Source organism: Perognathus longimembris, chromosome 16 (genome assembly GCF_023159225.1).
Source record: "Perognathus longimembris pacificus isolate PPM17 chromosome 16, ASM2315922v1, whole genome shotgun sequence".
Taxonomy (NCBI): domain Eukaryota; kingdom Metazoa; phylum Chordata; class Mammalia; order Rodentia; family Heteromyidae; genus Perognathus; species Perognathus longimembris.
In genome coordinates, this window is record NC_063176.1 from 32,074,122 (window position 1) to 32,099,005 (window position 24,884).

At 34.1% G+C, this 24,884-nt stretch overlaps 1 protein-coding gene across 2 annotated transcripts in view; it reads left to right on the forward strand.

The window, feature by feature from the left end:
• Nucleotides 1-20,466, forward strand: part of Gabra2 (gamma-aminobutyric acid type A receptor subunit alpha2) — a 134,087-nt gene extending 113,621 nt beyond the window's left edge. Inside the window, exons 8-10 of one of the 2 annotated variants that reach the window (XM_048364539.1) lie at nucleotides 10,648-10,850; nucleotides 13,493-13,672; nucleotides 19,661-20,018. In XM_048364539.1, coding sequence (XP_048220496.1) covers nucleotides 10,648-10,850; nucleotides 13,493-13,672; nucleotides 19,661-19,957 — 680 coding nt within the window. In that variant the 3' untranslated portion in view covers nucleotides 19,958-20,018. Of the gene's footprint in view, nucleotides 1-10,647; nucleotides 10,851-13,492; nucleotides 13,673-19,660 lie in introns of both variants that reach the window. The other variant, XM_048364540.1, reaches the window with a different exon arrangement.
• Nucleotides 20,467-24,884: the final 4,418 nt, after the last annotated feature.

Genomic DNA, 24,884 nt, shown 5'->3' on the forward strand with positions numbered 1-24,884 from the left:
GGGTGTTCTGGGTTGTTGCTCTATGTTTAGCCTTCTGAAGAACCTCCATACTGCTTTCCAGAGTGGTTGAACAAGTTTACATTCCCACCAATAATGTAGTAGTGTTCCCATTTGGCCACATCTCCAGCATTTTTTATTATTATTTTTCCTGATAATGGACTTTCTTACTGGGGTGAGGTGGAATCTCAGTGTTTTTTACATTTGCATTTCTTTTATGGCCAGTGATATAGAAGACTTCTTCATGTGTCTCTTGGCCATTCTCATTTCCTCTTCAGAAAAGTCTCTTTTTAGGTCTTTGGTCCACTTGTTGAGGGGGCTGTTGGTTCTTTGAGGTTTTGTTTTGGAGGAATTTAATTTTTTTAGTTCTGCATATATTTTAGATATGAGCCCTTTGTCTGTTGTATGGCTGGTAAAGATCTTCTCCCATTCTGTGGACTTTCTGTTTATATCGTAAGCTATATCCTTTGCGGTGCAGAATCTCTGCAGTTTGATGCAGTCACATTTATCCAACCTTTGATTTGTTGTGTTTCTGGGCCTTTGTTAGGGAAGTTTCAACCTGTGCCAAGGAGCCCAAGTGTTTCTCCTATTCCTTCTTGTAGTGTTTTCAGGGTATCTGATTTTACTTCAAGGTCTTTGATACATTTGGAATTGACTTTGGTGCAGGGTGATAAGGATCTAGTTTTAGTTTGTTACAGGTGTCGATCCAGTTTTGCCGGTACCATTTGTTGAAGAGGCTGTCTTTCTTCCATCCTATTTCTTTAGGTCCTTTATCAAAGATTAAGTAGGCATAGTTCTGCAGGTTCCTTTCTGAGTCTTCAGTTCTGTTCCATTGGTCCTCAGGCCTGTTCTTGTTCCATTACCAAGCTGTTTTTATTACTATAGCTTTGTACTACAGCTTGAAGTTTGGTATTGTAATTCATCCAGCACTGTTCTATCTACTTAGGTTTGTTTTTGCTATTCAGGGTCTTTTATTGTTACATATGAATTTCTGGATTGCTTCCTCTACTTCATTCAAGAATGGTGTTTATATATTGATGGGTATACATTGAATTTTTAGATAACCTTTGGAAATATTGCCATTTTTACGATGTTATTCCTCCCAATCCAGGAACATGTTTTCTTTTGTTTTGTTTTGTTTTTCCATTTCCTAAGTTCTGCCTTGATTTCCTTTTTCAGGTTTTTAAAGTTCTTATCATAGAGATCTTTTACTTCTTTGGTTAAGGTTATTCCTAAGTATTTTGTGTTTTTTGAGGCTATTGCAAAGGAATTGCTTTCCTGATTTCAGACTCACTCTTAGGGTTGTTGGCATATATAAAAGCCATTGATTTTTGAGGATTTATTTTACATCCTACTGCTTTGCCAAGTTTTGGATCAGCTCATTTAACTTGGGAGTAGAGTCTATGGCATTCTTTAGATACAGGATCATGTTGTCTGCAAAGAGATTGAAATAAACTTCATCTTAAGAAAAGGATAAACTTCTGACTAATATCAAGAGACATTCTATCACGATCTTGTATTCACATGAGGGCATGGCACTGAGCTTCACATTTCAGGGCTGACATGTGAAGAATTTGCAACTTGTCACTTCTCTTCTTATAACACAATGAGGTTGAACACACTGGGAACTAGAGACTTTTAATACATTCACAAGACCATGGAGATGACAGGCAAGGTGCCATCTCAAATTGTAAAGAGGCAGGCATACCTAGAGCCATGGAGCCAAGATCTCCTTACCTGGGAGAGAAGCTGCAGATGCCATATGCTGGAAAGAATAATTTCACTGTAATTTTGATGAATTGCTGGCAATTGAATTTGTACTAGTGTGAAAACAAGAAATTCATCAAGCCAGCCTTACGATAGGTATACCACATTTCCCCTGGCTTTAAATATAAGCTTACTTACAAGCTACTCCAGGGAAAGAAAGGTCTAATAAATAACCTTCTTTACTAAGGCAAGGAAAGTGGGTCAGTGAAGAGTAATAATTTTGAAATACCAAGATCTTTCTATCTATCCAAAACCTATCTTCTGAAGAAGAGACTTAGCCAGATAATTACCCATGCAGATTGAAAGACTTCTTTCTCTAATCTAGCCCTGTGGCTTTACTACATCAGTTAACTAAGAGAATGAAGAAACCCAACCCATGCTTATCAATGTCAGACCTTCAAGATAGAAGGATTAGGAATGGTATATCTAACAAAGGAAATAGGAGAATGGAGAAACACTTATGAATGGCTGACATACAAATCTACTAGAAGATTTAGATTTAATCAGAAGATCCTAGTATGCCCTTTGTCCATTTTCAGGATTCAGTAAGATCCCCTGATATAGCAGAAGCAAACAACAGAAAGAACATAAAGATGCAGATTCTCTCTGAGGATCTCTTTAGGCAGTTGAAATTTAGAAGGGCAATGTAAAAAGAACAGGAAAGGAATTTAACTCTTGGGGCACCAACATTCAACACTACAGATGTTATACTGAACACCTTGCAAGTTTTACATGTCTTACATTAGGAATTTATTTATATCACTTCCTCTTACCCAAATCAACATAATGACCTTTCAAGAAAGGATTTTAACACATGAAAAATAGGAAAATAAAGAAAAATAAAAACAAAGAAAAATACAAACATAATAAGACACAAAACAACAATCAAAATCATGACATACATGTTGAAATTATTGGGTAGACAATTTAAATTGTGTTTGATCACAATCACTAGGATTTAATGGCTCTAGCAGAAAGTGTTACAATAATGTAAATTAGGTACATAATATAAGAGGTGCAATTCTAAGAAATAAGTGAAGAGGATGGTAGAAATAGAAAGCAGTAGAAAAGGAGAGTGCATTTGGGAGACTCAGCAAGAGCTGAGCATGGCTGAGGAAAGAATACACTACTGTGTAAGTCATTGGGAACTTCCCAAAGTGAAGTTCGAAGTTAAACAACACTAAAGCAATACACAAGGAACTGAACTACACTTTCCACAGATATAATTTTCACAGCTGGCATATAAGAAAGAGAAGTAAGTGAGAATAAAATAAAAGAAATATTTGAGTCAATAAAGGATGAAACATAAGTATGAATTATAGACAACAAAATACGGATCCAGAGAGCCCATAGAATACTATGAAGGACTACATTTATTAAAAACAAAACAAAACAAAATCTATTCATATACTAAAATTTCAGGAAACCAAAGACAAAAATATTGACAAAAATAGAGGAGAAGGTTGACAAAACACAAAACCAATGAATAAAAATACTTCCACGTTAACTACTGAGAAAGAATATTGAACTGATCTATCATCCCTCCCTCTTCTCCTCCCTCCTTCCCTCCTTCCCTCCTTCTCTCCTTCCTTCTTTCCCTCCTTCCTTCCTCTTTCTCTTTCTTTCTTTCTTTCTTTCTTTCTTTCTTTCTTTCTTTCTTTCTTTCTTTCTTTCTTTCTTTCTTTCTTTCTTTCTTTCTTTCTTCTTGCCTTTTTCTCCTGGGGTAATGTACTTCCATCCTCTCGATTCCCTTCCAACCTTGCACCCCCCCTTGCTATTCCTCCTAAATTTTGTGCTCTTTCAGGTCACTGGATTCTACACATGCACATTCCACACTATTTTCTAGTTTAATATTAATTTACTTCTTCCAATGACCCATTTAGTTTTCCTCCTATTTCTTTACAGAAGTCTTACTTACCTTCCAGCCTTGATAGACTATCCCCTGTAAATTATAAGACACCTTACCCAATTGTGATATAAGCTTATTTTGTCTTCCTACATTTTTACAATATCTTTTAGGTCACTTATCTGGCTTAGCTCAATTTCCATTCATAATCCTAAAGTTCCAAGCACAAAGTAAGAATGAAAATTTTTATTTTGGGGAAAGTAGAAATAGGTTTCCCATACATAGTTCTAACAAATATTCATCTTATGTAGATACATAGATAGATAAATAGATCTACATTAATAAGAAAGTATTTTCAGTACATATTTATTAATTCATTAAAATAATTTAACAATACTATATCTTCTACCAGAAAACATTTTACATTTTGTTTTGGCCAGTCCTGGGGCTTGGACTCAGGGCCTGAGCTTCTTTTTGCTCAAGGCTAGCAGCACTCTGCCACTTGAGCCACAGCGCCACCTCTGGCCTTTTCTATATATGTGGTGCTGAGGAATTGAACCCAGGGATTCAGGTATAGGAGGCAAGCACTCTTGCCAGTAGGCCATATTCACAGCCCCACATTTTACATTTTGGAGAGAAGACAAATGAGTTCCAATTCATTTAGTTAATTTTGGTAGAGAGTTGCACAAACAAATCGGCAATTTTAAAGGACAGGGTATGAAAGAAGTATGAATAAGCCAGGCCAGGAGAGATTTTAATGCAAAAGTCTCACAAATGTCAAAAACATGTATTAACAATATCAGTAAAATATGTATCTGGGTTGCAAGAATTTATGCTGTTTCCTTGCTGATGTGTACTTAGTGCCTATAAAAGTGGCCTACCTCAGTAGACATTCAATTATATTTTATTAAGTCAAAGAAAAATATAATGGAAGTGAATGAGTGATGAAAGAAAAACCCTGTTTGTGGCTGGGGATATGGCCTAGTGGCAAGAGTGCTTGCCTCGTATACATGAGGCCCTGGGTTCGATTCTCCAGCACCACATATACACAAAATGGCCAGAAGGGGCGCTGTGGCTCAAGTGGCAGAGTGCTAGCCTTGAGCAAGAAGGAGCCAGGGACAGTGCTCAGGCCCTGAGTCCAAGCCCCAGGACTGGCCAAAAAAAAAAAAAAAAAAAGAAAAACCCTTGTTTAGAGAAAATAGTATGCACATCTGTCCAGACTTGAATTAATATTAACAGTTCTCAAGTTTAACCTGAAAAATGGAAATATTGGACATCCTTTCTTTAAGAAGGATTTTAGGAATAAAAGGTTGGGGGAGCTGAGCATTCAATTTGGGATATAATAAACCTAGGATATATTTAAGAATAAGTAAATCACATTCAAAATGTGTGAAACAGTAAATTATCCTTTCCACAACAATACTATAAGACACACTATAAATAGCCTTCCAAACATTTTCTTTCAGACCGTACTTATTTCCATGTTTTCACATGGTTAAATCAGCGAAGTACTAATTAGCTAGGTTTTATGCAAAGCTATGTTTTCCAAATTATTTATAGCATTTGGAAGTTCAATGATTGTTTTATTTTTTATATATCAGAGGGTTCCCAGTTAAAACTGCACTCATCCACGGTGCACTTAAACAGTATTTGCAAAGTAAAAGTTTTTAGCTTGGAAATAGTTCAGCATTGCTTTTTTTTTGTTGTGTTGTTGTTTTACTCTTTTTTTTATTGTCAAAGTGTGATACAGAGGGATTACAGATTCATATGAAAGGCAGTGAGTACATTTCTTATTCTACTTGTTACCTCCTCTCTCATTTCCCTCCTCCCCCTCCCCCTTTCCCTCTTCCCGCAAGAGTTGTGCAGTTGGTTTACACCAAATGGTTTCTAAGTGTTGCTTTTTGAATGGTTTGTCTTTTTGTTTGTTGTTTCTCGATTTTGGTATTCTCTCTCCCTTTCCCAGTTCTATTACCCCTATCAGACAATATCCAGGGTACCTGATTGTAGTACAGTGGTGGCGAGGGTACAGCCACAGGAAGGGATTACAAGAGAAACAAACCTAGACAAACCACTCAGTCACAAACAAACTGACAAGGAAAAAGAGAAAAAAATGTAGTACGAGAGTTCACATGGCATGTTGAGAATAATTACAACAGTGTTATAACTCTTGTTTCTGTAACGTGGAGTTCATTTCACTTGGCATCTTCTTATATGGTCATATGGGTGTAGTTATTGGGGTATTTTGTTCTTCTACCATGACTAGCCTATTCCTGTACTAGCTATTCCCTACGAGGGACACCACAGGGTTTATGTTTCTTTGGGTCTGAGTCACTTCATTTAATATGTTTTTGTTTTTTTTTTCCAAGTGCTTCCATTTCCTTAGGAATGGGGCAGTGTCATTCCTTCTGATGGAGGCATTGCTTTTTGTTCCTTATTGAAAAGTAAGAAAATACTTTTTATCGGAATCGTGGCTTCGCCATTCCTATCTGTGACCAGCAGGTGGTGTCAAACCGTGTTGCATGTCCTCTATTGCCGTGGTTAAGTCTGATTTCTGAGGCTTCTGTTTCTTAACTTCCACTCTGCATTCCAACACGCACTCCCTGGTGAGAGGTTAATGGGAGAGGAGATTTATTTTATTTTGTTTCTCATTTCAATGAGGTTTTGCTATCAGCATGATATTCTTTCCTCACATGCATTGAAGGTTTTGTTGTTGTTGTTGTTTTTCATGATGCAGGGAGAGTTTTATATGCTGAAACTCACTTGGTCTCAATAAACAGCAGTACTGGAAAGCACAATCCATTATTCTCACTGTAAAAATAAAGAAACAATGGTCAAAAGAAGCTAGGAAATTTCCCCATGATCATGAGATAAGAACAGAGACATTTGGCCATGGTGGCCACAGTGCCAGTCTCCAGTTACACCTGGGTGTGATCTCATCTTCTTCATTCAGCACTTGAACTCATGTAACACTCAGGACTCCCTGGCATAGATGCCGTTTTCTCAGATGTAGGAGCTGAAATATCAACTGATTGTGTCATGTTTTTGAAATCTGTTGTACATTTTCAAGCATCCCAATCTGTGTATTACTATGGTAACACTAAGACAGGAAAGAGAGAAAATGAAAAACAAAATGAATGATGATGAACAAGTGTTAAAATTTAATAAAAAAATTGAAAATTAGTCAACACACCCAAACATCAATGATCAGAGAAGAGAATAAACTCAAAATAGCATGTGCACACTTGAAAATCACAAGCAGAATTGTAAATGAGAATGAGAATTGTATAGGAATAAGAATCACACCTAAAGTCTTAGACAAAAGTAATCCCTTCAGTAAAAAAAGAGCTTTAATGTGATTTGCCCTTAAAGACTATCAAAAATAATACTGCCAGTTCTATTCAGGGAAATTAGGGAAGAAAAATGAAAGACATGAAGATGGAAGACAAGCCGCAACACTCTTTACAGAGAACACAGTATTTTGTGTAGACAATCTTCATCTTATGCCTTAGAAAATATTAGAGATACTACAACTTAGCAAAGTTGTACTTAACAAAATAAACTACCCCCAAATCACTTCATGTTCTCTAGACCAGTAATAAGCAATCAGAACATAAATTTAAGAAGCATTTTTCTTCTTTTATTACTATCTTTAACTAGATATTAAGAAGAATTACCATTCAAAAACCAGTTTATGAATACAATGCACCTTGATCAATGAACGTTCAGAGTATTTGTTCTATCTCTGTAACTTCTATCTTCTATCTTCTAACCATCTGTCTCTCTCTACCTATAATCTATTTATCTTTGATAGATAATTTTCATGTATGAAGGTTAATATGTTTATGACAGCAGGCTCAGTATTTTACCTGTCAAAATTAATAACCTTTTTTTCAGCAGTGGACAAATGATCATAAAGTCTTATGGAAATATAAATAATTGTTATTAATCAAAACAATTTTGAAATTAATAGTTATGATAAACAAGCACAGGAAAGCACATATATATGTATATATGATCATATAAGACAAGAATAAGCAAAAACAACTCCAAGAGAAGGACACAGGAGGACTCTATTGTTGATGTTACATTTAAAGTTCTAGGTAAATTTCCTTTGGCATACACCACATGGTTACTGTATATGATTTTGGTACACTGGGTATTGTATATATGCCTACCTGATCTAGGGAAAACTCCTTGATTCCAAAACTTTACCTAAAGCTACAGCCATTAAAACAGTGCTTATGGATAGATAATCTATCAGTGGGATAGAATGCAATCTCCAGAAAGAATCTCATATGAAGTCAGTTAATTCTCAACAAAGATTTTCTGATTCTTTAGTTAGTAAATAAATCTTTTTTTATTTCCACAAGACAACTGGTACATAGACAACTATCTATCCTCTTTGAAACCTTGGAATGCTATTTTAAAATTAAAATTTAATATTCTAAATTGAATGAATTGGGCTGGGGATATGGCCTAGTGGCAAGAGAGCTTGCCTCGTATACATGAGGCCCTGGGTTCAATTCCCCAGCACCACGTATACAGAAAATGGCCAGAAGTGGTGCTGTGGCTCAAGTGGCAGAGTGCTAGCCTTGAGCAAAAGGAAGCCAGGGACAGTGCTCAGGCCCTGAGTCCAAGGCCCAGGACTGGCCAAAAAAAAAAAAAGTCTAAATTGAATGAATTAAAAATGAACCAGAAACTTAAACGTTAAGAACTAAAACTATAAAAGTGTAGAAAACAAGAGCCTCACTTTCTAACATCTTGAATTATCTCTCCAGAGTTATAATGCCTATGTGGAATCTCTCTCTAAAAAAAAAAAAAAAAAAAAAAAAGTTCTTTGAATCAAACACATTCTGCTTTTAGGATGGTGTCAACTTCTTAAAGTTTTGCTAGTATTTTTGGCAATAGTATGTGTGTGTTTTTAAATAAAGATCATCGTCTTAAAAATAGTTATATTTGAGAAAAATAGTTTGTCCAGTATCTCACAGCACCTGCATAAGTGTGAAAGTTTTAAAACTGCATCATCTAATCCTGGTAGTACTGACTTAACCTCAGGGCCTGGGTGCTGTTTCTGAACTTTTTTTTTTCTTTTTATTAAAGTTTGTTGACAAGTTGTTGTGCAAAAAGGGTACAGTTACATTATAGGGCAGTGAGTATATATCTTGTGATATCTTATAACCTTGTTTTTCTTTCCTTTCCCTAGATCAGGTAGGCATATATACAATACCCAGTGTACCAAAATCATATACAGTAACCACGTGGAGTATGCCAAAGGAAATTCACCTAGAACTTTAAATGTAACGTCAACAAGAGTCCTCCTGTGTCCTTCTCTTGGAGCTGTTTTTGCTTATCCTTGTCTTATATGATCATATGTACATAGCTGTTGAGCTATTGTGATCCACTGATAGGTCTATTCTAGACCTTTTTATGTTTAGTAGTTGTTTGGTTTTAGATACATAATGTAAGGCCGCCAACCCAAACCTGTGGAAATAACATTTGACAAGAAGTTTTTTGTTTCACAGCCCTGGTCTCTACTGTCCCGCCCCCACCCCCACAACAGTTATATGTGTTCTCTGTGTTCTAGGCTTGTCTGGAGCTTGTTTCTGAGATTTTTTGATCAAGGATAGCACTCTACCAATTGAAAAACATCTCCACTATCATCATTTTGTGAATAATTAGAGATAAATGTCTCAACACCTTTCTTGGGCTGACTTTGAACACCCACCCACAGGATTACATACATAGGCCATCAGTGTACTGCTTTTAAAAAGCATTTGTTTGTTGGTGTTTATTTCCTGTCTTCTGATGAAATGATGCATACTTTCACTTCAGTCATTTTTCTTTTGTACATTATATTTACAAAATGCATGTATCTATCTATCTACCTACCTACCTACCCACCTATCTATCTATATCTCTTATTTTCCATTTTTTTATCCTTCTGCAGAATTCTCAAAAGTAAACATCTCACCAGGCTAAAACCATTCAATGGGCAACATGGAGGAACAATGTCTTTCTGTGATGTGTTTTTAAACAATGCCTCAGGTGCAGGTGGACTAAATTGGTTTTCTTACTATATCATATTCCAAGATGCATTCACTCAGGATTGAATAGACTTATTAGTGTTTTGAATTAGTAACTATGTTGTTTGATATGAAATAAAGTAGCTTTATGATAAAAGAATGCAAAAAATAAACATATCTTCAAATTATAGGTGAACATTTCTTTTATATTTTCTTTTTTTATTTAATGTATCCTATAAGCTTGTAAATTGTAAATAAATAATTGTAGCCATTTTGAATGTTAATTTTGCAACTTACCTTCTGAGTTATTGCTTTGGATTTTTTTCTGAACAATTATCAATTCCTTGAGTACTGGCAGAAAAGTTATATAATGAAAGAAATTAAGTTATTTTTGAAACCAGAAAAAGTATGAAATATCTTCATCAATGGAGATTTACATTTTACAAGGTTTGATTTTGGTGTTCTTTTTTGTTTTCTGCATATTCTGAGTGGATATCTGCAAGAGATTCTTTCCTCCCAATACTGAATAACTCAGCATTAATTTTGACTGTACACAGTGGTATTTGAATGGAGCACATCTTAATCACAGTTCCATTGTTATCACTGGTGTGGGTGGTTCATCTACTGCTTAGCGTCATTCAGATGATTTATAAAAAGTGATGTTAATGAACAATAGGTCAATTCTACTTCATCATTCCTAGTCTCTTTCACCACAACACTATTTAAAAAGAGAAAAGATGATTCATACAGAACAAAAATGAAAAGTGAAGGCACCTGTAGGTTCAGTTATTCCTTTATGAAATAAAATAACTACTTAAAATAATGAATTTGTACTGTTTTCCTTTTTTCCATTGCCCCTGTGGAAACAATCTTGAAAATAGCCTTAAGAGAGAACAAAAGAGGGAAGGGAAGAACTGGGCAGAGGCAGGACAAGGGCAAGGAGAACTCTAAACTGTCTCTGTTACTGGCCCGCCTAATAACTAATAATGTTTTGGCCCCTGTTTCCTTTTTCAGGAGTAACTACTGTTCTAACAATGACAACATTAAGCATCAGTGCTCGAAATTCTCTTCCTAAAGTGGCTTATGCCACTGCCATGGACTGGTTCATTGCTGTGTGTTATGCATTTGTGTTCTCTGCACTGATAGAATTTGCTACTGTTAATTACTTCACCAAAAGAGGATGGGCTTGGGATGGAAAGAGCGTAGTAAATGACAAGGTGAGTGAGATTTCCCTTCTCATCTTCCTGGAGAGTTCCCGAACACATTCAGCTTTTATCAGACGTGCTCTTAAAGAATGACATTAAGAAAGTTCACACAGGCATGTTTGTACATCATGTTTTAAAAAATGTGTTCTTACCCAAAATCTTTTAAGAGTAGTGATTCCTGCTATACTCACTTCTAAGTATCTCGAGAGCTCTTTGTGTCAAGCACTGTGCTAAATTTTACATATGTTTTCTCACATAAGCTTTATAGCATCTTATAACTAGGGTCTCTTCTTAGTTATCACTTTATACCAATAAAAAATCTCAAGCTTAGTATTGCTATTCACTTACCCAAGCTTAAGACTGTTTAGTAAGTGCACTTAACCCAATGCTTCTATCGGGTCATTAACTGCATGAAGCTGAAATGACCATGATGCATTATAATATTCTACACTTGTAGAAAGAATACTCTAATAGAATTCCAGGCTCTTATCAATGAGGTGGGAATTTACCACCTATCACTATCTCTATTACTTGGTTGTATTATCCTGGAAGTAACATACAGGTGATGAAATTCTTAGGGATTTTCATTTATAATTTCATAATCTAAATGAGAAATGTGATTTACTTTGAGGGCTTACTTGTTTTAAGACTAGTGGTGCACAGTTTTGTGTCCAAAGTACTATAGCTAGTAGGAAATTTGTGCATTGATGTAACAGTGGTTTGCAAATTTATTTTAGAAATTATTGACTTCCTTAGGAAAAGGTTTGGGTTAGGTCATAATGATCTATAATTAAATATAACTACATAGTAGTAGAAATTTATACTTGTAGAATTACTTTCAATAGTATATTTAGTGCAATGCTTTATTCCTAAATTTGGAATAATATTTGTAGATTGGACTTTTCAAACTGTTCCAACATATTTTTTATTTCTATCACATATGACATGAACATAAACAATATATTATAGTTTTAAAGTCTTCCTTTTTCTTTAGTTTTGTAAGCTATGGAAGTTTTAATAAAACTGCTTGTATATTTGGTTTTATAGACTGTATTTTTCTACTAATAGAGACAATGATTAAATGTTAAAAGGAGTTTGATCAATTTACATATTTGACTTACAGGCTATTTTAACATTTTCATTATGACTATTGTTAATTTTTATTACATTCCCACATAGTGTATCCCTTTACATTTTTTACTTGCAGTTATTATTTTTTTAGCTCTATTGGTTACTCATGGGTCTTCTTATTAGTATTACTTAAAATAAAATATTGGTTACTCCTTTATGATTATGTCACAAAAATAAATTATTTTCTTTTGTATAGACAGTGATATAAAACACTATTTATTTCAATGTTTTTTTAATCTAATTGTCAATATCATTTTGCCAATCAGGTGATATCTTTGCCACATTTTAACTTTACAATGGAAGTACCTATACGTTTTCCTAAGAAACAAACAATAATCCATTCTGCAAGAAAATACTGAATTTTTGCCCACATGTGAAATCACGCATAGTTAAGTATGTTGTAATTGCTCATGCATCTACATAAATTTCAGGAAAATAACATTTGTGTGTGTTAGTTTACTTTTGTATTGTTGGTAAAGAAAAACTACGATGTTAGGTATATAGCTTAAAAATTTAAACTTTCCATAGCTAAAGATACTAGCACTTGACTATACATATAACAAAAACACTGAAAAAATGAATTTTTAATCTTAAATCTGAGAGTGTAATAACAATGAGAGGACTCCTTTGTCTTTCTCAAAAGGATTTTCACAAAGCTCATAAAGATGACTATATTTGTGGGTAACCAATCTAATTCCATGAGTCAAAGTTTGAACTGTTATTCTTATGGGGTTTGATTTTTAAGTGAAAAACAATCACTTTCTTCAGAGATTTATTGTTCACAGGATATGTTGGTGTCATATTTAAGACTAATCTGCCCAGAGAAGTCCCATGTGTTTGGCACTAGTGAACATATATATATGTATATACATATACATATATATATATGTTTGTACCTATGTGTGTGCATGTATATGTACACACACATTTAGGGTGTCTTTCAACGCAAATACCATGTATATGTCCTCAATATGTTTTATAGAATAGCAAACATTAATTTACCTCCTAAAATGACTATAGATACATATAAACAATGAAACTATAAATTTTTATTTAACAAACTTGTATACGGATTAGATAATCTACCATTTATAAGCATGTTATGCTCAGATGATATTTAAAGTCATTTTTAAGTAAATGGGTAACACTATTCATTTGCATTCATATTACTTTTGAATCCTGGGATATTGGTGAGGATTTTTAGCCTTTGTTGTAAACTTGTGTAACAAAACCTTACCCTTCTTAATTACTCAAATCCAATTTCCATATAAAATTATCTGTTCATACAACTTCAAAGTTAGAACCTTCTTTCCTCTCCACTGTTCCTTCTCTAGTCCCACAATATTGAAAACTGTACCATAAGTTCTCTCAGAGTAAAGCTTATTCTTTTATTGAAATTGCTTTTTTCAAAAAAAATTCAAAACATCATGTCATCATAACAGGGAAAGTTGGGTACAGTTACAACTGATTTCAACTTTGTCCCAACAATGCAGTAACAAATTTCATATTGATGTTTATTGTAGTACCCATCAATAAAAACAGAAGGCTTACTATTAACATACAACTCAGTGAGGTCAATTCTTCAAGGAGCTAAACTAACGTGGTCAAAGTGTATCACTTTCTCATGGCCCCGCTTAATCCAAGGAAAGACTTCAGAGTATTTAGAGAAGTGGATAGACTGTTTAAACTCCAAGCAATTTTCTGTAAGTATCACTTTTCTTAGGATGGTTATCAGACAGTTAACAGTAGCATTCTCTGGTGAGGGAGCATATAGACCTTTTAAGAAGCCATAACAACCATAGCAAAGCCAACATGTTATGGTAGAATGAGCATACATATGCCTTTGGAGATCAGAGTCCTTCTCCAAAGCTTGAAATACTCAGTATTTCATATGAAAACCAAATTTCCTTATCACAAGGAAAAATCTCTGATATTCTCTTCAGCTATAAAACCATATGATTGTTATTTTTATTCATCCAGCATGTGAAAACATTGACAGAAATTTCTATCTCATTGCTTTCTCTTCCACCCATAGGAAGACACACAATTCGCACGTTGCCATTGTACAATACATGGTAACTGCTAACTTTCTGTGATTAATGATATAGATTTACATTTTTCAACATATATTAAGAAAGTATATATATGTGTGTATATATATATGACTGCATTTATAGGAAACCCAAAATATTCTGAGTATTATAAAATCAAATTTGAAGAGTAAAAATATATGAAAGTAGGTTATATTCGCTTTTCATTCTACTGGGCTGTCAACTAAATAGTCAAACAATTGTAAAACACCAGTGTTAACTCTTCCCCAAATAATGTAAAAAATAAATTATTTACTCATTTTGCTTATAAATCTTATCTTTTTTGTATATGCCCCAGTTACAAGTAAAACAACTTCCCAAGCATTGTCTTGTTAGTTGAGATTGTTTGTGCCAAGTTCATCTGCTAATAGATTTCAAGACTTTTTGATTTAAGAAAATAATAGAATAGCATACTTGCTATTCATTTATGTATTTACTCTTGTAGCAAAATATTTATTCCATTCTATAAAACATGTTACTTTATGTTTGTCATTACAGTATGTTTTATTTACTTATTTTCTACCATAGTAATCATGATATCATTCCTCATGTGTTTGTTGAATCTGCTTTGTGCCAGGTGCCCCACAGGACACAATTTGTGTCTTCAAGGACCTCAGGATTAAATGAAAGGGAAAATAAAAATAAATAAATAATACACACATGTGATATTACAGAAGTAAGTGCCAGAGTGATATGGAAGGGCCTAGGCCAGCTACCTAGTATAAGTAGGAAGTGATATTCCAGAAGGTGTGATTCACAGCAGAAGATTAGCTTGCAATGGTAAAGAAGGAGAATATATATCTGACTAAAGACCAATGTGGGCATCATTAATTCATTCCTGGTTGAATTGTTCAGGAGGTTAGGAAGTTCAGGTAGGTGAACCAATTTAAAGAGGAACTTAGGAATCTTTTTGAGATTATTCTAAAAAGTTTATGTGAATTTAGAGATTGAAGGGCATTGAAACAATGTGATTTTCTGAAGAGATATTTTGTCAGTTCCAATGTGTACTTACCAAATATCGTAAGTTATTTTAAATGAATTAAAATTATTTCAGAGAGTTTGCTTTTATTTCTGCCATCATCCTTCTAAATTAAATCTATTCTGAACTTTTGATGAATACTTAGTATTTTTTTAGTTCAGAAGCACAGTCTGCCTTGTATATTTTTCTGCTACAACCAGCCAAGTGATCAAAAAAGTGTTTTAAAAAACAACAAAGTTAGAATAAATTTGACAAGAAGTTTTGATTTAACAAGATCTGATATTTTCTATTTCTCAAAGAAACAAAAAAAATGTAGAAGGGCATATTAAAAGTGACTTTTTGGCAGTGACTACTATTTTAAATATTTAGCACAATGGTAAATTTGGAGTGGGGGGTGTTTCCAAGGTTCTGAGTAACACATAGTTAAGGACTAAAGTAAATTAAAATGCATATGGAAATGTAAATGTGATGAGGCCCATGTATTTGGCCTGCATTGATGCTCACATAAAATCCAAATAGCTCTTTATAACAAAACCTTTCTCAGTAGTGCTTTTAAAATAGAAGTTGATAATGAATAGAACAAATAGCTCTTGGCAATGGTTTAGAATACAAGTATTTTTGTCCATACAAAATATATTCTTATAAACAACAAAATGAAATATATTGTTGTGAGGACTCTGCTGTAGAAACTACTAGAACTGTAAGCTTGTAGTATTTTTCTCTGTGTACATTAAATTTTAAACAAAAAAGAAATTGGCTTCACTGTAGATTCATGGTTATTATTGTCAAGTGGATTGTGGGGAATTACATTGTCACCCATAATAAAACGTTAAGTTTCTGTGCCAGAAGAGCTCTCATGTTATATCCAAGGAAGAGACATGGTACCATGTAGGCACTTTGGCCTTCATTCAGTGAATTGGTAAGAAAGGATACAGGTCAGTACTATGTTCTTGACTGAAGATGGAAAACATAGCTGTTACAGGTTTCTGGCTAATTTTCCTGAGTCTGGTAGAGTTTTCTTTTTTCAAGAAAAGTGATGTACAGAGAGGTTACAGTTTCATACGTTAGGCATTGGGTACATTTCTTTTCTTTTCTTTTCTTTCTTTTTTTTTTTTTTTTTTTGGCCAGTCCTAGGCCCTGAACTCAGGGCCTGAGCACAGTCACTGGCTTCTTTTTTGCTCAAGGCTAGCACTCTGCCACTTGAGCCACAGTGCCCCTTCTGGCCATTTTCTGTATGTGGTGCTGAGGAATCGAACCCAGGGCCTCATGTATACGAGGCAAGCACTCTTGCCACTAGGCCATATTCCCAGCCCTGGGTACATTTCTTGTACTGTTTTTACCTCATCCCTCATTCCCCCCACCATCCCCTTTTCCCTCTTCCCCCAATGAGTTGTTCAGTTGGATTACTCTGCTAGAGTTTTCAAATTCCATATATTTTTGAAAGTAAAACCCTCATATGGTTTCATGCTTAGCCCTCCTCTGAGGCTTAGATATTGAGATTGTATTTTTAACAATAAAGAAAAATAATGTTAACTTCACTTTTTTAATCGATAAAAAGTTAACACATCGTAATGACTTTTACACTGCTTCTTAAAGAAGTGCCATAACAACCACAACAAAAGCACCCACCTACAAATATGAATTACTGACATTTGGCTGGTTTCTGCTAGATAGAAATCTAATTATTTACCATACACTTATGTTCTGATTGTTCCAAGTATCATCTCTGATAGTTTAACTACTTTGTTGGACAATATATTTAATATTTTTTCTAATTATTTTGTAATACTATATTACTTTGCATTACTTACCTGATATTTCTACTTTTCTAATACCAATCTCCTAATTACATGTGAGGTTCAGGAAGGATGTGCTAAAAATTAATATGAAATTTCTATCTATAGACTCTTATTGTAAGAAAAAATATCGATAATTTATATTTCTTTTTTTTTGAAATGCCCAAATCTTACACCATATTCTTAATCTGTCTTACATTTGTCACTTCCCATGAAGTGAGTTTTTCTACCCCTTCTCATGTAGTGTAGAATTCTTACAAATATATTACCTGTACATGATGTGAACCAGTGATCTTTTTCTGCCTGGTGATAGTTTCAATAGTCACTGAACTCCTCCAGGAGGAGGTCTGGTTCTCAATGTTGTCAGAATATGCATTAATACATTTGTTTATCACATAGCTCAGTATAGCTTTATTATGAGCATCACCAGGAGGCTGGCACAGAGATCTGAAACAGAGTCTGATGGCTCGAACTGTTTTCAGCTGTAATTTCATGTCATTTAAATTTGTTTACATAAAATTGAAATAAATAGCATCTGTTATATATTTCACTGGTTATTAAGTCACATTTGAAGGGAGATCCAATGACATAAGCCTCATCTAGAGTGTTTTTGGAAACATCTTCCTTCCAAATTTCAAACAATCTCATAAACAGGAAGACAATATGACTTAATGCAGAGGTTTGGAAGTCAGATACATTCAACTTGTGACACAATCAAATTACAAAAATCTTCTTACCCTGACATTTTTTAACTTACTCCACGGTGTCAAATGGAAATGATTGTGCACTTGTATTTGTTCATGTTGACAGTCTTGCTCAATACCTAGCTTGATTCATTGTGATGCTGTTAAGTGTTGGGTGTGGCTCCATTAGCAGATGCATGTATAAAAAATATTCTCCATTTGTAATACACAAGTTGTACATGCCAATTAAAGGAGAGCTGTTTTATAACTTTCATAAAGATACAAATGGGAATTCATCATTCTTCCTTAGCACTCAATCCAGATCTGAAAGACTGCTGTGTCAGCTGGAAAAGCATAAAAAGGAAAAACCTAAACCATTGAAAATGCATCATCCAGAATTATTTTCCAATTCTCCTTTCTTGCTTGTTTTATTCAAACACCATTAGTACTAGAAATTTTATTCTGGATTTCCTCTAACATTCTAGTTTTATGCTGCCTGAAATTTAGGATCCTGATTGCTGGCTCAATTTTGTTTACATTTATGTAAATCATAATATGCACATAATGGTAGAGAAATGGTTAAGTATAGTTTATATGTCTAGGTTTTATTAATTCATTAATTCTTCATCTACTTCTGGGAAAACATCATGCTAAGTGCTACAATTACATAGATACATAAGGAGAAGCAACCCCAGGTTTCATTGAATTTGTGAGAATGTTAGATGTCAAATAATCACATGATTTGATAACAGAAACAAATTTGAGTGGTCTGATATTGCATATACGGGCATCTGAAATTGACCTTAGATGAGTAAATAGTTAAAGCTTTTTGGAGCAAATAACAAATGAGAGGAGATTGGTCATGTGAAAAATAGGGTACATAGAATGCTTTCCAAATGGATAAGTGTCAAGAAAGCAAGGAAATATGGAGGAAAAATAAGCTTGTTTCAGGAGGAATTATACCGAATGAGGGAATAATACTTAATCTTTTAAGGAAATATAACCATAGAAACTATTTGTATTCTAAGCCCCTTACTATTCAGTTTAAGAGATTTATGTCTAAAATAGCTCCTGGTAGCTATGATGTATATAGTGATTGTACAGTGCCAAAGCAAGCTGGAAGAACACACAGGAGAATTGATTGGGTAGATAATAGAGATCAGGGAAATAGTTGGTAGTAACTGAAATGGAGGGAAACATTTTGAGGACGTGGTAAAAGAAGCTCTTAGACTCTGTATTTAAATTTTCTCCATAATGTCAATATTTTTTAATACTCCATAGCTGAGTAGCATTGTTTTGATCTCAGGTGACAAAGAATTCCATTATCTGGTTAGCAATTTCTAGATACTCATTCCTGTAATGAAAACATTTTTTTTCTCAAATTTTTATTATCAAACTGACGTACAGAGAGGTTACAGTATCATACGTTGGGCATTGGATACATTTCTTGTACTGTTTGTTGCCTCATTCATTCTCTCATTAATTCAATAAATGACTCTTAAGAATAGAAAAAGGTTCTATCTTTCATTAAAGTTGTGTTATATATTGTTTGTTTTCCATACAGACAACACAACTGATTCTCTAGGCAAAGGACCTAGTTGGTTTTGTTCTGGGAGTTCCATAGTCTAAAGGTGATAGAATTTAATAAACTCATTTTCTTTCTTTTCCTAAACTTCTGGGGTTTTTTTCATATATTTTATTTATTTTTTTATATTTTTTTTCTTATTTATTGTCAAAATGATGTACAGAGAGGTTATAGTTTCATACGTTAGGCCTTGGGTACATTTCTTGTACTTTTTTTTAACCTCTTCCCTCATTCCCCCCTCCCCCCTCCCCCCCTCCTCCCATGAGTTGTTCAGTCGGTTTACACCAAAGGTTTTGCAAATATTGCTTTTGGAGTTGTCTTTTTATCCTTTGTCTCTCGATTTTCATATGCCCTTTCATTTCCCTACTTTCTGTGGTTGTACCCGCACTATCACTGTATCTTATCTGAGTACACTGGAAACTGTATATACTGGTGGTATTCGAACTAAACTTCTGTGTTGTAATGGATTTGTATCTTCAGAATCTAAAGTGGACTTTGGAAATTGTTGTTGAGTAGGAGCTCCAACCATAGTCTGTTAATTCTTTTATTTTTCAATAGAAAAAAGAGAAAGCTTCAGTCATGATACAGAACAACGCATATGCGGTGGCTGTTGCCAATTATGCCCCAAATCTTTCAAAAGATCCTGTTCTTTCCACCATCTCCAAAAGTGCGACTACACCGGAACCCAACAAGAAGCCAGAAAACAAACCAGCGGAAGCCAAGAAAACCTTCAACAGTGTTAGCAAAATTGATAGAATGTCCAGAATAGTTTTCCCAGTTTTGTTTGGTACATTTAATTTAGTTTACTGGGCTACGTATCTAAACAGGGAGCCTGTACTAGGTGTCAGTCCTTGATTCTGGACATGGGCTACCTTTGGGATGTATAGCAACATTAAACCTATTTGTTTTGCTATGTACAGTCTAACTAATAACTGCTAATTTGTGAATCAAGATGTACAGTATGTATATAGTGATCTAGCTTACCAATAGACTTTTAATGGAGACATGCATTTGCTAACTTATGGAACTATGGCAGAAAACACCCCATGCCAAAAGAGCCATTGCCTTTTGAAATTTTTACCCTAGGACCTAGAACAAGGTGGATTTTTACAAGATTCAAATTTCTTTCCTATTCTTTGGATAGAAATGAAAATGAGTATCCTGTATCACCCCTTATGGAACCTCTTGATTCTGTTAGTCAATAGTAGTACTTTCCACTGTAGGTTAATTATGATAGAAGATGAACGTTGACACTTAAAGATGAATTCTTCTAAGTAACAGAACCTCTTAACTGCAACACCAGTTCCTTTCATGAGGGCTCAGAATCCGCATAATTGGAAGTTTGACATACATAAGAAGAAAATGAAACCTAGCAATTTGAAATCAGCTTTTAATTCCTATGCATAGATACTATAACCATGTACATATTACAGCATGACAAATTCACATCATTATGAGTCACCTTTGCTGGATGTTAATCATGCTTCCAGTTCAATAACCATTGGAATGTCATGGTCATAGTTTTAGCATTTGCATTCATTTGAAAATGATCATTAAAATCCTACAACGTATTTCAATCAAACTACCTTGAAATTTTGAAAAGATAATAAATGTGACTTTACTCTTTCCCGGTATGTGTTTTATTGAAAATTTTCAGCTATTTTTATTTTCCTTCTTTCCTTCTTTTCTTCCTTTCTTTATTTTTATTTATTTACTTCTTTATTTACTTTGGTGCTTGAAACTGGAAAAGGCTTCCAGTTTGGCTGCTGTGGAGCAGCAATCATATTGGATTAGAAAAGTGTGCCAAAAACTCTAACAGATGAGAATTTATAGGTGTCCCAGATCACCAATGAACACTTACCAGATTCTCTTCTTTCCTGTTTACTGCAATTTTGCCTTAAGGCTTCATCTCATCAGGACTCTGAAGCCACTAATTACAAAGGAAAGGGCAGTTAGTTGGCACATTTTTCTGTCTTGAAAGTAGCTCTTTCAGCTAAGAATTTATGTAAACGTGCTTTTGTAAATTGCAGCTTTAAAATTCACAAACTCAAATTTACAACAGCTTTGTATACCAGAAGAGATTTTGGTAAGAGTTGATCATTTTTAAACTGTAACTTTAAAATATCACCAACAAATTTTGGATCATCATCACACACATACACACACACACAAACACACAACTACATATGCATACATGGACACACATGCAGCTAGGTTAATTAGAAATCCCGATTTTCAAATTTATATAATTACCAATTACTCTTGGACAATTTATTTTCCTTTTCAATATTCTAAAATTATTCTTTATGCCCCTGAAAAATGCCAATAGAAGTTAACAGTTGTGTATCATGCCTAGATTCAAAATTTCTGGCAAACAAACCTAAACTACTTTTGATTGACATGTTCATTAGCAGTTATTAGTGGACTTTTAATAATACATGCACCTTCACAATGATGTTTTGTAGAAACATAAGTAGTAAAACAGTGGCATTTCTCGCAATTTTGTACAGTATTTGAGTACAGTGCAAAAACAGGTATGTTCACAACTCAATAAAAAGATTATCTTACAGAAATAAGTAAAATCTCAACAAAAGTTGCTTTGCCTCATTTAATTTTCTTATTTTCTTTGTTTGAGTGTGATTTTATGTGTTTGCATGATTGTGCTAAGGTCACAGATATATTTTATTAGCAAATTTGCCATGAAGACAGTATTGGAGATTCACAATTAACTTACAAAATAATAGATGAAACAATAATAAAATTGTTACATGAGCCAATACATGTATATATTCAGTTCTCTTCTAATAACAACTTATTTGGTAACAAGTCACTAAAAATATGTGTTCATGCATAGATTAGAGTAGAAAATATCCTTCCTTATCCTATGTAATAATTTGAGAAACATCTTAACAAATAATATGTTTTATATAGTATACATTACTAAACACTTTGATACCATTTTGAAAGTCTGCAGGATGTCCTTAATTCCTGAGTATAAATTTTTAAATATACAACTCTAAAAATATACATATAAAGAAAAACTGTAAATAATTTCCATAGCTACACAGGTAAGATTTATCTATTATCTTGAGCAAAGAACTAAAGCTGCATGGTATGGCAGTAGTGTTATTAGTGCTGTGGCACATAGACCAGAAAATCTATTATCATTATTCACACTTTCTTGCAATAAGTGAATTACAACTTTTAATTTTACTTACTAAAGAATAGTTGAGCTTAATGACATTCTGATAGTTTAGATTCCACAATAATTCTATTCAGAATTTTTATTAGTTTTCTAGGCTTGGTGGTGTATTTTTATATGTTTTTGTTGTTGAAGATTAAATAAATCAAAAGAAGCTTTTATGCTTGCTGGAGAGGAGGTGGTTCAGTGGTCAAATACTTTAAATTAAAGGCTAAAACTTTTTACAGTTATTTACACTTCCATAAGCCATTGGGTAACATGAAATGAAAATGGTGTAAATTCTTCAACTTTCCATTTTTTTTTTCAGAAAGCACATCTTTTAAATAAGTTATCAGTTTCTGGAGTATAAATTTACACATATTTGTAGTTTTACAATGTCAAAAAGAGTAATGATATGTGAAAATTTAGATAAACGTGTGTCAAATATAGACATTAAGCTTTGTTTATTATTTCTTCAATCAGTGTTTATAAACAGATATAAACAGTTACTCATTTTTAAGCAATGATTTTTTTACACCATATAAGCTGCATATTCATTAAATATCTACAGAAAGAGGATCTAGGTTTGAAAAAGCTTTCACAAATGACTATCACCAATGGTAGAACATCTTTGTGAGACCACAAGTACCAGACTAATACGGATGCCACATTAAACTATCTCATTTAGATTATTAAATGTATGTATGTACATATGTGCATTTTTATATATTTCATATAGTTCAAATGTTTACAAACGTTTGCTTCTACCCTGTCTTCCAAATCTATGGAACTGAAGGAGTAGGACTTGATATTATTGTTGAAAAACAAGCAAACAAAAACCTAGAAACAAACCAACTCTCCTACATTAACAACAGAAGCAGAAAATGGTCTTTCTTCCCTTGGTTTCCTCCTTTCAAGTCTTGTGTAGCTCTGGCTAAGTCCAAATCAAAACCACAACTTCAGATGTGGATTTAGGGATTTGAAAAATCAAAGTCTTAATGTTCTGATTTCCAAAGAATTGAAACACATACTGAAAAGATAGTGAGACTGATGCTGAGGAACTTTCCACATATTTTTGTAATGCATTGATTTTCAATATAGCAGATACAGAATATAATCTGAATAAACCACAAAACTAAGAGAACAATTACATTAAATGAGTATGGTTATTAAATACTGAGGAGTCAGCAAACGGAAGTATGTCACTTAAATCTGTTCCTCCTAATGCAGAGAGACAAATTTTTAGCTACCTTTCTATTCCTTGAATATAAGTTGTCAAAAATGGAAGAGTGCTTTGGCATCACTTAAGTCATTTCTACTTTTGTCTGCCACATTCTGGAGGAACTACTAATGAAAGGACAATCAATCGTGGAAAGTAGAATTTATTTAGTGATCAAATTTAATATATGATAATATCAGTGTATTAGCTTTTTACTATTACAACAAAGTACCTGAAGCAATTGACATATTGAAATATTTTTTCATATTAACATATGAAGAAAAAATATGTTTCAGGCGTAATTTGAAGCTTTTCATCCAAGATTTGCAATCTCTTTGTTAAAGGACTTTGATGATGAAAGATCATAATGGCAGAATCGAACCAGAGAAACTGCTTACATAGTGAGCCGCCGAGAAGCAGAGAAATAACTATCTTGGGGTCCCCAGATTCCAGTGGGACATATTCCAATGACCATAGGGCCTTCCACAATGTACCACCTCATACAGGCTGACAATACACATGGACTTTGTGAGGACATGCTCTTATATGGTAAATTTTCTGAGAAGTCACATTTTGAAGGATCAATTCTTGGAGTCTTTATTAGAACATAAGCAACCTACAGGCAGACAGTTGCTACAAAGGCCTGAAGCCCACAAATACCCTTAACAGTTTCAGGAATCAGGCCATAGAAGAAAGACAGAACAAAAACAATACCAACAAACCAATTCAGCTTCAATGGAGAGCTGACTTGGGATGCCATGGTGACCTGTGACGAGACAGAACACGAGAAAAGAAGAATGATGCCTGGGCTGATCTGACACTAAGTAGGGTCAGATCAGGAAGCTGGGTCCCAGGAAGCTCCCAGTCCCAAGCACTTGACTGACAGGTCCAGTAAGCTATAGGCCAAGAGCCCACCTCAGTCTCCAGCGATTCAGGAACACCCATAACCTGGGGATGGGATTTCCCTTCCTCTAGGAAACCAGACACACCCATGAACACAAGATGCCACACAGTACAACTCACCATGTGGCCAATGATAGCACTTCCCAGATCTGACCTCCATTATACAATGCAATATCCAGACGCTAGCACTCAAAAGCCAATCTTACTTCAAAAATCTAGAATAAGGAGTAGATAATTTATGCCCATAGTTTAAGAATGTAAATTATCTATACACTGTCCATAACTGAATCTCTATAAAACTAAGTTATAAAAGTGTTTACTGAATTGAGTGATAAAACATTTTTATAAATGGAATGGGTTCTGAGAACTTATGGCAAGAAAATGATCCTGAATTACAGCTTCTTAAGCTAAAATAAAACCAGAAATGGAATTCTGTAGTGGGTAAGTTTCTGAGAGTGTGATGTAAGGATTTTCTGGGT